The sequence below is a fragment of the Cygnus olor genome, chromosome 4, assembly GCF_009769625.2.
Source record: "Cygnus olor isolate bCygOlo1 chromosome 4, bCygOlo1.pri.v2, whole genome shotgun sequence".
Taxonomy (NCBI): Eukaryota; Metazoa; Chordata; class Aves; order Anseriformes; family Anatidae; genus Cygnus; species Cygnus olor.
The window spans coordinates 38171672-38186564 of NC_049172.1; the positions used below are offsets into that span (position 1 = coordinate 38171672).

Below are 14893 nucleotides of genomic sequence, written 5' to 3' on the forward strand. Positions count from 1 at the left end.
CCACTAATTCCTTTCTTTGCTCTTTTGGTGTTTGCAAAGGAGTTCACTAAAGCCTGAATTGATATAATTATTGGCTTGGATTGTTAGAGATTTAGGCCAGATGGCTATGGGTTTCTAAAGTCCCAGTTGCTTGTGTTAGCTTTTCTAGTTCCCCTATAGGGTTTGGGGTTCAGCAATTTGAAAGGGCTGCAAACTTGTAAAACAGTATTATTCATGGGGGCAGAATGTTCATCGGCGTGACCCAGTACTAAATACATTCATTATAGGCATTTCTATTCTGCACAATTTGCCACACGGCGCTGGTTTGTGAAAAAAGAGACAATGGCTTATAAAATGCTTTTGAATGCTTAAAAAGAAGGAGAGTTCACGCTGAGCCTCCTCTGCTTTTTTTTTTTTTTTTTTTTTTTTCCAACAAGAACCTTCTTAGAGACTTTGGCTGTGCTCTGCTGAGAGTAAATTGGAAGAATCAGAGATTTACTTTTCACATTTCTAGATGGGATGGGGAGGGGGCAGAAATATATGGGGGGAAAAAAGCAATAGAAGAGTGATGGTAAAATGTGAAACACCAGTAACCAAGTGGGTAAAGTTAGCAGAAAAAACAATGAAAAGCACGGTGAGGTTGTAGCTCAAGTGATAAATTTTAAAAGAAATGCAAAAGAGGGGAAATAGAAATCACACCATAAATAGATACATTAGATAGGAGGTGGTATTGGCTTCTGTGACCTGGCTGCAGCATGAAGCCCACTTAACTTAGCGAACTGTAGCATTTCTGGAGTCCATAAAATACATGACCAACTCAGCCATAAGGTATTGTGTGTGTGTGTGTGTGCGCAAACGCGTTGCAGTGTAAATAGTTTGCAGCTACAGAGGAGCGTTAAGGAAATTGTCCAGAACACTTAATCTGTTTTGTGGCTTCTTCTTCTTTAAAACCCTTGGCGTGGAGAAGGTGTACTTAGCACAGATTGTCACAGTGAAGCACGAAGAGCTTTTTCAACCAGGGTGAAAAAGATCTGAAGCAGCAGCACGGGGCCAGCCAAGAGAAAAGCAGGGGAACACACACACAGGCACACACACAGGCACATGCGGGAGAACCACGCTCAGGCACACGCCGCTGCACAAATCGTGCAGGAGGAAGGCAGGGCATGGCCAGAAGCGTGCGGAAGGCTATTGCCTCTGCAAGCAAGGGGGAGAGCTCTCCGGGAACGGGGGGCAGCCCCTCTCCTCGCGGATGTCGAGGGAAGCAAGGCAGCTAACGGGGAAAACGAGATGGTGGGGGCGCGGCTGAGCCATCCGCCACCCCCGGCTCGTTTACCAGGCGGACGCCCCGAAAAGACGCCGGCTGGTTAAACGCGGCTCCTGCAGGCACGGCGCCGGGTGTGGGGCTGGCTGTGGGGCCGGGTGTGGGGCCGGCTCTGGGCGGCGCTGCCCCCGCCCGTCGGGGCTCATTGGCTGCGCCGCGGCTTTGTCCGAGCCCAAGTGAAGTTGCGCGGGGGGTTGCGGGCTGCCGGGCTCTCAGTCTGCCGCCGAGAGGGCACTGGGGAGGAGGAGGAGGAGGAGGAGGAGGAGGAGGAGGAGGAGGAGGAGGAGCGCTCCGGGTGGCGCCGCGGCGAATGGAGGGCGGCTGCGGGCGACGGAGAGGCTGAGGAGGTGGCAGAGCGGCGAGGACGCGCGGATGGGTGTCCCGGCACGGTGCGTGCGGAAAAGTTTGGTGATCCGCTAAGGTACCGGTACGCGGCTCCTTGCACAGGGACCAGATGTGCGCGGGGGTTAAGGCGCCGAAGGAAGCTTTGAGATAAATGCTCGTTACTTCGGTCGGAGGGATGAACCGCAAAAACTTAGAGATGCAGCGCAGCGGCAGTAAGATGCACTTTGTGTTCGTTTTTGCACTGGTGGCGGTGTCTTTCGATAAGGCTGCGCTGGGCAAGAATTTGAAATACAGGATTTACGAGGAGCAGAGAGTGGGATCGGTAATCGCAAGGCTATCGGAGGATGTAGCAGATGTTTTATTAAAAATCCCGAACCCTTCCTCGGTTCGCTTTCGAGCCATGCAGAGGGGGAACTCTCCCTTGCTTGTAGTCCGTGAGGATAACGGAGAAATCAGCATAGGAGCTAAAATTGACCGGGAACAACTCTGCCAGAAAAACTTAAACTGCTCCATAGAGTTTGATGTGATCACTCTGCCCACTGAACATCTGCAGCTTTTCCATGTGGAAGTTGAAGTGCTGGATATTAACGACAACTCCCCGCAGTTTTCCCGGGCTCTCATCCCGATTGAGATATCCGAGAGTGCAGCTGTAGGAACCCGGATCCCTCTGGACAGCGCTTTTGACCCAGATGTGGGGGACAACTCCCTTCACACTTACTCCCTTTCTGCAAATGATTTTTTTAGTATTGAAGTGAGGACAAGGACTGACGGCGCTAAGTATGCGGAGCTGATCGTGGTCAGAGAACTGGACAGGGAGTTGAAGTCAAGTTACGAACTCCAGCTCACTGCTTCAGATAAGGGGGTGCCGCAGAGGTCTGGCTCGTCCATCCTGAAAATAAGCATTTCTGATTCCAACGACAACAGTCCTGTTTTTGAACAGCAGTCGTATATAATTCAACTCTTGGAAAACTCACCGATTGGGACTTTGCTCATAGACCTCAACGCTACTGATCCAGATGAGGGCGCTAATGGTAAAGTCGTGTACTCTTTTAGCAGTCATGTGTCTTCCAAAATTACAGAGACTTTTAGGATAGATTCAGAAAAGGGACATCTGACCCTCCTGAAGCAAGTGGACTATGAAATAACCAAATCCTATGAAATTGATGCTCAGGCTCAAGATATGGGGCCAAATTCCATTCCAGCTCACTGCAAAATTATAATTAAAATTGTGGATGTGAATGACAACAGACCTGAGATTAACTTAAACTTGATGTCCCCAGAGAAGGAAGAGACAGCCTACATTTCCGAAGGGTCACCCCTGGACACTTTCGTTGCCCTAGTCAGAGTGCAAGACAAGGACTCTGGCGTGAATGGAGAGATAGTTTGCAAGCTCCATGGACACGGCCACTTTAAACTTCAAAAGACTTATGAAAATAACTATTTAATCTTGACTAATGCAAGTCTAGATAGGGAAAAGAGATCTGAATACAGCTTGACTGTAATAGCAGAGGACAAGGGAACACCGAGTCTCTCCACGGTAAAACACTTTACTGTCCAAATCAGTGATGAAAATGACAACCCACCCCGCTTCCAGACAAACAGATATGAAGTTGTTATCTTAGAAAATAACTCTCCGGGAGCATACATCACATCTGTGACAGCCACAGACCCAGACCTAGGGGACAACGGGCAGGTGACCTACACGATTTTGGAGAGCTATATTTTGGGAAGTTCTATAACCACCTACGTGACCATAGATCCTTCCAATGGGGCAATCTATGCCCTGAGAACTTTTGACCATGAAGAAATAAATCAAATTGCATTTATGGTTCAAGCTAGGGATGGAGGGAGCCAGCAGCTTGTTAGTAATACCACAGTTGTACTAACCATCATTGACGAAAATGATAATGCTCCTGTTATTGTGGGTCCAGCACTACGCAACAGCACAGCAGAAATCTCAATCCCTAAAGATGCTGGAATTGGCTTTCTTGTCACCAGGATAAGGGCTACAGATAGAGACTCTGGTATGAACTCTGAACTCAGCTGCTTCATAGCAGCCGACAAGGAAAACAGCATCTTCGTGATGGATCCCAAAACTTGTGACATCTCCATCAATGTGAGTGTCGAGTCAGTTCCAGCAAAACAATGGGAGTTTTTTGTGATAGTCCAGGATAAAGGCAGTCCTCAGCTTAGTACTAAAGCACTTCTGAAATGTACAGTTTTTGAGTATGTTTATTCATTTTCAAGTACAGAAGCTACTCTGGTAAGCCAGCCTTCTCTGGATGTCTCGATGATAACAATTATATCCTTAGGATCAATATGTGCCGTGTTGTTGGTCATTATGGTTATCTTTGCCACGAGATGTAATCGAGAGAAAAAGGACACCAGGTCCTACAACTGTCGCGTGGCAGAATCAACCTACCAGCACCACCCAAAGCGACCCTCACGACAGATCCACAAAGGGGACATTACGTTAGTGCCAACAGTCAACGGCACTTTACCCATCAGATCTCACCACAGAGCCTCTCCATCATCATCTCCGACCCTGGAAAGGGGACAAATGAGCAGCCGGCAGAGCCACCACAGCCACCAATCGCTGAACAGCCTGGTGACAATCTCCTCTAACCACGTGCCTGAAAACTTCTCGCTGGAACTCACCCATGCTACTCCAGCTGTTGAGGTAAGGTCCATACCTCGTTTTGCACTCACACATTCACTTGGGAGCATGGAGGTGTTCTTCACACACCCTCTGAGAGCAACGGGCAGTTAGATCGATGCCCGATGCATTACAGATTTATCTTTAGCTGTCACAGCTTTGCAGTTTTACTCCAATGGTATCTGAATCCATTAGCATGGGAAACAGGATTAAATCTGTTATTGGTAGCATTAGTTCTTGATTCTCCCCTGTAAGGCTGAAACAGTGGAGTGTAATATACACAGTAGTCTGCTCTGTTTTACTGAGCTTTCTCCTTCTTTGCCTTCCCTTTCCCTCTGCATAGCTCTGTTTAAGAAGGAGTGACAGAGGATTTATATATAGGGACAATAAAGGACATTTATTAATGGGGATGGAAAAACAAAAGGTTAAACATTGACACAGTTTAAGTACAGGTGTTCCAACACATTTCTGATACATGCACACAATATCTTTGACACCTCCCATTTCAATTTTTACTGCAACTTCTGTGTAATGGCTTAAATGAGTGCTGAGTCCTGGTAACTCCTTACATGTAGTTCAATGAAATTTTACTTTGAATTAGGATCCTGGAATGTCAAAGGAATGTTCTAATCTATGAAACCAAAACAAAACTCCAATTTAATTACTTGCTTTACTTGTTAATGACTTAATTGTTATGAGTTCCAAGGCTAACGAACAGCAGTGTGTTTCCTCATTGTTAAATGTCTTCAGATGTTTTCTGCGGCAGACTGTAGACTAATAAGTAGTCTGTTGTACTGCATTATGTATGTGCAGGAGTTTGATTTAATTAAACTTTAAAAGGAAAAAAAAAACAACTGAGAGGCTAATTAGTGGTTTTACAACTAGGATTATGAGCTTTTATTTGAAGGGATCAGTCTCTTCACCTTTTCTTTAGCAGGTTTCTCAACTTCTTTCGATGCTTCACCAAGGCCAGTATCAACCAAGGCCAAGTTTTCGAGGAAACAAATATTCCAGAAGCTACAGGTAAGGATCTGAACTGTTTCCCCAAATGTGCTTTTATATGTATCAGAAAATACACTAATGTATTTTTTAATCCAAGTGGTACATGGGATAACTATATTCCACAATCACTACAATTCTCTTAACAGATATGCCCTACAAGATATGGATAAATTCAGCTTGAAAGACAGTGGCCGTGGTGATAGTGAAGCTGGAGACAGCGATTATGATTTGGGTAGAGAGTCTCCAATTGACAGACTTCTTGGGGAAGGATTCAGTGACCTTTTCCTTACAGATGGGAGAATTCCTGCAGGTAAGAGCACAATAGAAGCTGAACAGGTTATTTACAATGCTGCCTGGCTGTCACTTAGATAAAGCTACTACTGAGAAAGCAAAAATTCTTTAGCTTTCAAGTCTTGTGTTTCCTTCTGTTTCCTCTGCTTCATGTTAAATATTGAGCTGAAGCCTTCCCATATCTAGCTCAATAAAAATGCAGATGCAACTGAAAAATCTGCCCACAGCAATGCCTACTTTTTACTGTTATTCACATCATCATGAGCTGGCTCCAATCCTCCCCCTTCTCTCAATCCCTCCCCTCCCCAAAGCATGATTTGCTCTATGTCCTTAGATTTTTAATGACTGGGTGGATGTTTTTTTTTAAAGCCAGGCAGTTGTGGTTTGTTAAAAATACACTGAACTATAATTTAGGAGATGCATTTTCCACAGTGGGTTTCATCCATAGGATATAAACTTCCAGAGTTCAGAAATGGATTCTGAATGTGGTTGAGAAATATGGATGGCAGAAGAAAGAAAAGTATTTTTCCCACTTAAAAATGAATTTGAGGGGCAAGGGAAGAATTTAAATATGTGCCAGATTTTAAATATTACAACCCTAATTTTTACAAGAAGGAGCTTAAGAGAAACAATTCGGGGGTAGAGGGCAAAGCAGATAAAAGGTAGAAGAGGTTGAATGAAAGTAAGATAAACACACACCTGTACAGACTTGTGTATGAAGTATCATTTTTGAATGTTATAAGTTGAGTATAAGAGGATATGGGAAATCATGTTGCATATAGACATAAGAACTTTAAAATGATTTTAATAATTATACAGCCACTGGTTGCACCCTAGATCTCGTACCCATATCAGATAATTTTTAATTCTCCCTGTATAACCAACAGGGGCTAGATAACTTCAGTATGGTTTAAGTTTATGTCAAGACTGATTAATAAAGTAACTCTGTGCAGGGAAATGCTGCTTTTATAGGGTGGTGCAGCACATGTTCCTTCCTATAGTGATCCCCTCACGTCACCCAGAGAGAGCTGGAGGAGAGGAGATGCAGAGTAGTAGCTCGTTCCTTCTGCTGCCACAGAAAACACCAGTGAGGTAATTGTACCTCATCTTGGAACATTTTACACTAAGAAACGTGCTAAGCAGGAGGAAAAAAAAAAGAGTGAAATTTCTTCTTCTTATGCATTTTAATATTTAGACATTAAAAATCTCTTTGCATGTTGTGCTCCAGACCAGGTCTTGTGTCACCTATCCAAATGTTCAGCTGTCCCCTCAACCTAGTCTTTGGCATCCAGTATTTCAAAACCAGAGGCCTTGAAAATTTACTGGTTTTTTTTTTCAGAATCTTTAACTGAAATCTGGAGTCCTAATACATTTTTTTCATCCTCATTTCCCTCAGTTCCTATTGCTTATTCTCCTGCCATCTAGCATGAGGCATGCCTCTTTCTCTCCTGTGGTTAGCAAAGCAGGGAGGGATCTGCTGCAGCTCTCAGTTGCCAGGGGAACTTCAAGTGCAATGGCGATTGCACTGGCGTCTGGCCCTGCTGCTGCCAAGGAATAGCTGTCCCCTTCCCGCTGGGTGGCTGGGGGCTGCCAGCAGGCAGGAGTGGTTACGCGCTGGGCTAACTGAAACGCCTGTTACTCATTTTCAGCTCTTGCAATTCACTCTCTAAACAGGAAGCCTAAGGGTAGGGTTTCCAAAAGTGCCTGGCCTCCACCTAATGCTAATTGAATTCAGAGTAAGGAAAACTCCTGCTGAGTACAGATGCAACTCGGTTTAGCTATAAAGAAGTGCATTTAATCTCACCCAGATGCCCATTTGCCACAATGTGGGGTATTAGTCCATCAGACAAGTATGCTGAGCTCATTCAGATGAGACATGAGCTGTTCCAAATCCCCAGTACAATCCAAAAGAAAAAAAAATCTTCCTGGAGGTTTCCTGTTCTCCATTTTGAAACGTTTCTGCATTGTTAGTCTGGACACAGGCTAAATGCTGTGAGAAAGCCCTCGCAATCTGTCCCTTTAAGGTGGAACTGGAGAGGAATAAAGTCTTTGAAACTTTCAAAAATGGCATGATTAGAAAGTTTGATAACTGCCCATGAAAGACTTGTTTCTTTCTCTCACTTTTTAAATCTTCACCAATAAGTTTTAAGTTCCAGGGGAAGCAGTTGTGCATTTCTCTTTTTTATTTTATTGCTGATTCAAGGGCAGACTGTGACACCATTCATTTTCCTTGGAGTATCTCTTGATCTTATGCTCAAGAATGCCAGTATTTATTATTTTATACCTAAACTAATCCTGATAACATCAGTAGCAAAGCTCACAATGAGACAATCCTCACTGCTAATGAAATGCTAGACCACTGAAAGTCTCCCGTTAATTTGTACGAGTCTTCTTAATTAGAAGAGTAATCCTTACCTTCTGGGATAAGTTGAGAGCTGGTCCAGGCACAATGGATCACTGGGATATCTTTTTTCCTTTCTAACTCTTAGGCATTTCCTGTAGAATAGCACATGTGTGCTTTTCAGGCATGGGAATAAATCACTCTAAGGCATTCCAGTCAGTCATACCAAAGTATCAGCCACTGGTATTTTCTAAGTTGTGGGTTTTGTTTTGTTTTGTTTTTTTTATCAGTAGGCCATTTGCAATACCTTGTGCAGTCTGCAGCCTGAACCTACGTTCTTGAAGAAATTCATGCTCGTATGAGAAACGGAGGAAGTTTATACTCAGAAGAATGAAAAAGGCATTAGAAAAGCAAACACTATGATAGGCTGTGTAAAGCAGAGATAAATAACGCTGACAGTTTTAGGGTAGCACTTTATCAATCATGGGTACCTTTGAAGCTGAAATACACTATTCAGTTCTGCTTACACCATTGCAAAAAAACTTTTGATAAACTGAGTGGATCCAGAGGCAGATGGGAAATGTGATGAGAAAATGAGGAAAATCTACAGGGCATGACTGCAAACATTTAGTTTCAGAAGTGATATTTCTTTGGTATTTAATATATAAAGGGAGAAAGAAAAAGAACTTCTGTTTTGCATGGGATAATCTAACTAGTAGTTGATGGGGATTAGGGGAAAATTTTCCTATGGTCAAAATATGTATAACGCAAAGCTTGGCATCGCTGAAAACTTTCTTTGGAAGTATGTGGCTCATGTTCAAGTTAGTGGCCCCTGAAATGCCTCGATCCTTTCCAGTAGGTCTGCCAGGCACCCACGCAGCGCCCAGCCTCATGTCCAAGGCTTCATGTCCTAAGAGTCACTTCCCGTTGGAGAGGAAAATTTAGCCTCTCTCCTGGCACATGCCTCTTTGCAGATCTGTCCATCTGTCAAATAGGTCTTTCCCTGTCTCTGCTTCAAAGGGTCTTTCCCAGACCTCTGCAATGGGAGAGGTGTTTGTGGGCTACTCTTGCAGTGCCTGTCAGTGGGCCGGTCAGTCACTGGCCACATTGTATGGCTTCGGCCTGAGACACAGCAGTAAAACTAAGCAGTGGAAGAGGGAATATTCCACCCTTTGGCCCTTCTTGCTGGCTTGGATGCCTTTGGAGGTCCTTTCTTGCTGGATTGGGGCGCCCCTTGTGCCTGCACCTGAGCCAGCACGGCCCAGTAACCTGAGCTGCAGAGCTGCAGATGCAGTTCAGAGTGACTCCCCTATAAACCCTGGGGTCACACTGGATGTAAATTAAGTATTCTGGTACTGGATTAAAATCTGATGATTTGGTTAATAGATTCAGATGTTAGTGGATCATCCTGGTATTTCAACACGCACCTCATTGTCAGATCAAAAGGAGATAAGTTAATGGAGATCCCTCTGCACATTTTTGTTCTTTCTTCTGTCTTTCCTCTGTCCGTTTACTCCTATTTTTTTTTACTCTCCTATGTTTCTGCACTTGCATGCAGAAGACTTCACTAAAACAATTGTAAGCTGGAAGGTAGAAACACCTTAATTTTATTTGTTTATGAAACAGTACTGCAGAAAGGGATTGAGTGGCTTTAAGTCATGAGTGCTAGTTTTCTCCATGGTTAAGATATGACATCACTTTCCTACATGTTCTGCACTTTGCTTTCTCGTTTTTTGAGACTATTTAAAAATAAAAGTATATTAAGATCCAGAACATTTGCATTTACTAGCTTCATACATACAGAAAATGAATCCAAACAACAGGTTTGAATGCCGCTGATCTTTAGAGAAGTTCAGCTTTTGTCTGCCTTGGATGTTAGACGCTGTTAGTGTGATACCTGCAAACAAAGCGGGATGTTCACTCTTATTTTTCCTCTCTTGCAGCAATGCGGCTGTGCACAGAGGAATGCAGGGTTCTGGGCCACTCAGACCAGTGCTGGATGCCACCACTGCCCTCTCCCTCGACTGATTACAGAAGTAACATGTTCATCCCTGGGGAGGAGTTTCAGTCACCGCAGCAGCAACTGCAGCAGCAGCAGCAGCAGCAGCAGGGCCTTGAGGAAGATCCGCAGCCTGCTGACACAAGTGAAAAGAAGAAGAGCTTTTCAACGTTTGGCAAAGACTGTCAGGGTGAGGAGGAATTGGGGGACACCTGCACCTCCTCTCTCCTCTCTGAAATGAGCAGTGTCTTCCAGCGCCTGCTGCCTCCCTCACTAGATGCCTACACAGAGTGCAGTGAGATGGATCGCTTGAATTCGTTGGAGCGCAGGAAGGGACATTTGCCAGCCAAAACTCTAAATTATCCACAGGGGGTGGCTGCCTGGGCAGCCAGCACACATTTCCAAAATCCTGCCAACAATGGGCCCACTCTGGGGACTCACTCAAGTGCGCAGCCTTCCTCTAAATGGCTGCCAGCCATGGAGGAAATCCCAGAGAATTACGAAGAAGATGATTTTGACAATGTGCTCAACCACCTTAGTGATGGCAAACACGAACTCATGGATGCCAGCGAGCTGGTGGCAGAAATCAACAAGCTGCTGCAAGATGTCCGGCAGAACTAAGTGTTTCAAAAGCCTATTTTTCCATATTTATGGAAAACTGGAAGGAAAAAAAAAGAACAAAAACCAGACTGACGAGAACTGGCATTGCCAATTAGTTGCATTTATCATAAATGTGTCTGTGTATGTTGAATATTAAAATACTGTATTTTCATATGTACACAATGCAAGTGTGATTATCTTTATCTGTATTTTAAAAATACATTTGTACCTTATATTTATGTGTAATTTAACAAATAAATTTTATTTTTGTACACCCACAGCAAGCATGTTTTCCTAAATGTATATAGATGGTACCATCCTTGTCAAACATCTGGCATTCTTGCCACACAGGCATGTAGTTTAAAAAAAAAAAAAAAAGAAGATACTGCTTTCGGTTATTTCTTTTAAGTCTCAAATGTTACGAATACAAATCGAAACCACTGAAACATTATCCAAACATTAGTTTCAATAACTGATCCAACACCTTGTTGCAATGTTTCATTCTTGTAATAAAGAGTTGTCAACTCCCGTGAAGCCTAAAATGTCCTTTTTATTTTGATGTTTGGTCAATAGAGTCATCTTTCCATTTAATTAAGGGGTTATTGTAGTCTTGGGTCTTCCTCAGTTTTACAAGTAAATGTTTTCTCAAGTGGACAAATCATGGAATTCAGTGGTGGAGCTTCTAATACTATCTTTGCCTTAAAAAAAAAAAAAAAGAAAATGTAAATTTGATCTGCCATTGTTATTCTGCAAAGCCAGCTGAAGTGAGTGTTGTATACCTGAAAGACAGCAATAAAAGCAGAATTTCTGACCTCAGGCTGAATTCTCACCCTATGTAAATAACAAATTGCAGGTGACTGCTTTTATGCTTGTAAATGACACCAAAATAAAATGGATGTTGCATCTCTCAGGAAAACTATATTATTTTACATAGCAGCTATTTTTTCTCATTTGAGAAACATGAGTGGGTTCTGGATTCCTGAATCTTGTTTTGGGAGAGTGTTACGTTATGAAGAGGCAGACAGAAAACTAGTAGTTTGGCCTTTCGTTCCAGGCTGCAGATGCATATTTATAGGATATGTTTTCTACCAGAAGTGTGTGTAAAGTCTGGCACGTACCTTTATTCTGGAGACCTGCACTTGTAAAGCTCACAAGTACACTATAGAATACTTTTTAATTATAGAAATGGAAAATTCTTTTTAATATTAATCTAAACACATGCCAAAATTTTATTTGTCTGCATAAGCTTTATTTGTTTGGTCTGTGTATAAGATAATGTTAATCTCTTATTGGTTTCATAGTGCTGTAGCTGTGACATCTGTAGATGTACAGGTATTTGTTGGCACCTAATGGAGAAATTCACACCTCCACACCTAAGGAGTTTACGAGTATAGCTATGCCAGTTAGAAATACCAAGATCTCAGACTTCTAACCAAGTATCCATATTGGCAAAAATCATAATGAAGATGATATCACCAGCATGTGATTTTGTCAATATGACTTACACATTTAAGAGAACTGGCTTATCAGCATTGCTAAAAGAAGATTATTTAAAAGTGGAGTCTGTTTCCATCTTGGAGAGTTCTTATAGCACCTTTGATATGCCAACAAGACTTCAGTCTCATTCAACTACATCCAGTAACCAAAAAAGTCCTTTCCCAGGACTGTTGCCAGTGCCCAGCCAGAACCAGCACACTCTCTTGGATCACACTTTTCTCACTCCCAATCCAGCCTCTAATTGTTTCCATCCGTCTCCTTCCCAATGCCTGACACACAGGCTACTTTTATTCTTTGTACTTGCCTGGGCCTTGAGGGCTCTAATAGGCCTTACAGTACACAACCAGCCTCAGCTGGGCCTCCCCCAAACCCTCTCTCTGCCCAAGGCCTCCGTAGTTCATTTAAGCTCAGCCCAGGGCCTCCGGCTGGTTGTGTGTTGGTTCTCTCTAGCTATAATTCCTGAATGGAGCTGGGATTTACTTCAGAGCAATGTCTCCAAACCCATCTCCAGTTGCTGCTGACTGGAGCCCTCAAAGAAGCTTTTGTGCTGTCCCTCGCTACACTGGGGGAGCTGATGGACCTTGTTATCAACACCTGGCTCAACCTTCAGCATTCAGGTACTGTAGGATGACCCCATGGCAGTGAGGGTACTGTCTGTGCTGGGGTTGCCATCAGGCTTTGGCCTGTACCCCTGTGGGGCAGCCCTGCTCCTGGTGCTCCTTGACAGTGGTCTCATGCCCTGTGTTTATCCAGAGCCCTGTCTCCTCATCAGCAAGGTCAAGTTGGCTCTGAGACCAGTCTAGGTGCTGTAGCAGTCCTCCTAACCTTGAAGCTCACGAGGGCATGGCATCCTTAGGTAGGTGGTTTCTGTTTTATCTGTTTCCTCATTCAGTTTCCCTCATCTTTCCATTGGTACAGTTTTGGTCTTGCCCTCCAAATTCCCTCACCCCTACCTCATTCTCCTTTCACCTCATCTCTTTGGCTCATCTTCACTTAAGTCAGTCTTACCTGCGTGCTAATCCTGTAGGGCTTGTGGCTGTATTCCTGTACTTACGAAGTACTTATGGGTACTGCTAACATCAGCTACAACTGAAATTCCTCGTTTCTACCTCTTCAGCTGGATCTAGTTAACACACATTCCTCAAATCCTTTCTTTCCCTAACTTTTCATATATAGCTGTAAACTCTGCTGGATTCCCAAGTTTCCCCACACCTTTTAATGGGCCACTGGACAGGGTAGTAGGGGGTGATGTTCCCACCACATCTACCTGATCCTGTCTTTGCACAGAGGTAGAACATGAAAGGGAGGCTCAGGCAGAGCAACAACTCCTGAGACAAAATTCATGCCTGCTCAGGAAATCAATGGTTATTTGATTCTAGCCTGGAAACACATGAAGTGTGAGGTAGCACCAGGGACTGGAAGTTATGTTAAAAATGTACACCAAGGGAGTTTGGCAATAGCTAATAAATGTGGAAGTTATTTTAAGTTTTCTATTGGCATGGATAAAATGTTGCTGTCTGTCATGAAATCAACAGCAGAAAACAAACTTGCCTTCAAATAGTGCAGATCCCTCCTTCATAAATAAATGCAGATATTACTTCCTGTTTCCAGAGGAGGAAATATTAGACCTTCAGGCTCAGACTTGTTTGTGCTGTCTGCTGATTTGCAGGGCAGCCTGATAAGCTCCATTTTCACAGTCCCACCATCCACCAGGGATTACCAACCTGTTTTAAATTTAAAATCCTTAAATCAGTTTATACCCACTGGCCCATGTCACACGGATAGACTCAATGATTTAAAGAACTATTGTTTGCGGAGAGAGCTTTCCAGCAAAAATATGACAAATGAATTTCTCTAGTATTGCTAGGCATCCAACTATCATAAAATACCTAAGGTTTTCCTAGAGGGGATTTCTATACCATCACACAGTAATAGTATTTGGTATGTGCATTGCTGCAAGAATATTATCATGTAAAGGGACCACCTATAAGACCAGTGCAGACTCCAGGAACAAAAATAGTTATTTAGATTATATGTATGTTATGTTATTTAGATTAATGCAGCAGTCTGAGCTGTGCTTATTATCAATAGGAAGCTTGCTAAAAGTTCTGGAGGTTGTGATACTTGGAGAAAAATCTGTCTTAATTCTACTCTCAGTTTAGTCTTCCTCTTTTTGTCAGACTTCCCTCATAAACATGGAAAAATATTTTATACATATATATGTGTTAGTGTGAAGACACATGCGCACATATATATACACACATATAGGTGAATCCTAGCGCCAAATCTCTTCTATGACAGGAATAGTTCAAACTGATATTCCACAGATCAAAAAAGGTAAAGTATATAAAATCTTGATTTGCTACATGTTAACAACTAATAGAGGATTATGTATTGATGATGTATTTTAAGCACCAAATGTGAGCATGATTATACTGTCCAGAACACTAGGTTGTTAAAAACTGCTTTAAAAACAGCTGTAATTTTCTTGAAGCCAAAAAGTTTTCCTCCTTGATATCATAATGATAGAATGGTCTTGAAAGTCATCAAACATTAATTACCAAAATAATGGTAAGTACTATGTGCTGGTGGCTCTGTCACTGGTGCCATACGTGAAATTCATAAGACTTCTGAAGAAATAAAAAGCTTAATTAATAGATAATTAACCATTTTTTTTCTCCAGACTCCAAGCATGCTTTCTTTTTCAGTCATTTCTGAATTTGATACACTCAAAAATATACTGAAATAATGACTAGAGAGAGTAGGTTGTTGCACCACTTACTTAATTTGTATTTGAAGTATTTCTCTGACCACTGCATCACACTTTACTATTTGAGGTCCATTAGCATAAACACATTGAGA

General features: G+C 42.8%; 1 protein-coding gene across 2 annotated transcripts; it reads left to right on the forward strand.

The window, feature by feature from the left end:
• The first annotated feature begins 1074 nt into the window (after positions 1–1074).
• PCDH18 (protocadherin 18) lies at positions 1075–11062 on the forward strand. 2 transcript variants are annotated; one of them, XM_040555974.1, is made up of 4 exons: positions 1075–4325; positions 5236–5324; positions 5450–5613; positions 9879–11062. In XM_040555974.1, the coding sequence occupies exons 1-4, from the start codon at positions 1797–1799 to the stop codon at positions 10553–10555; spliced, it is 3459 nt and encodes a 1152-aa protein (XP_040411908.1). In that variant the 5' UTR covers positions 1075–1796; the 3' UTR covers positions 10556–11062. The 2 variants fall into 2 exon arrangements, with proteins under 2 accessions (XP_040411908.1, XP_040411910.1); XM_040555976.1 differs by having other exon boundaries at positions 1077–4325; positions 5239–5324.
• The last annotated feature ends 3831 nt before the right edge of the window (positions 11063–14893 follow it).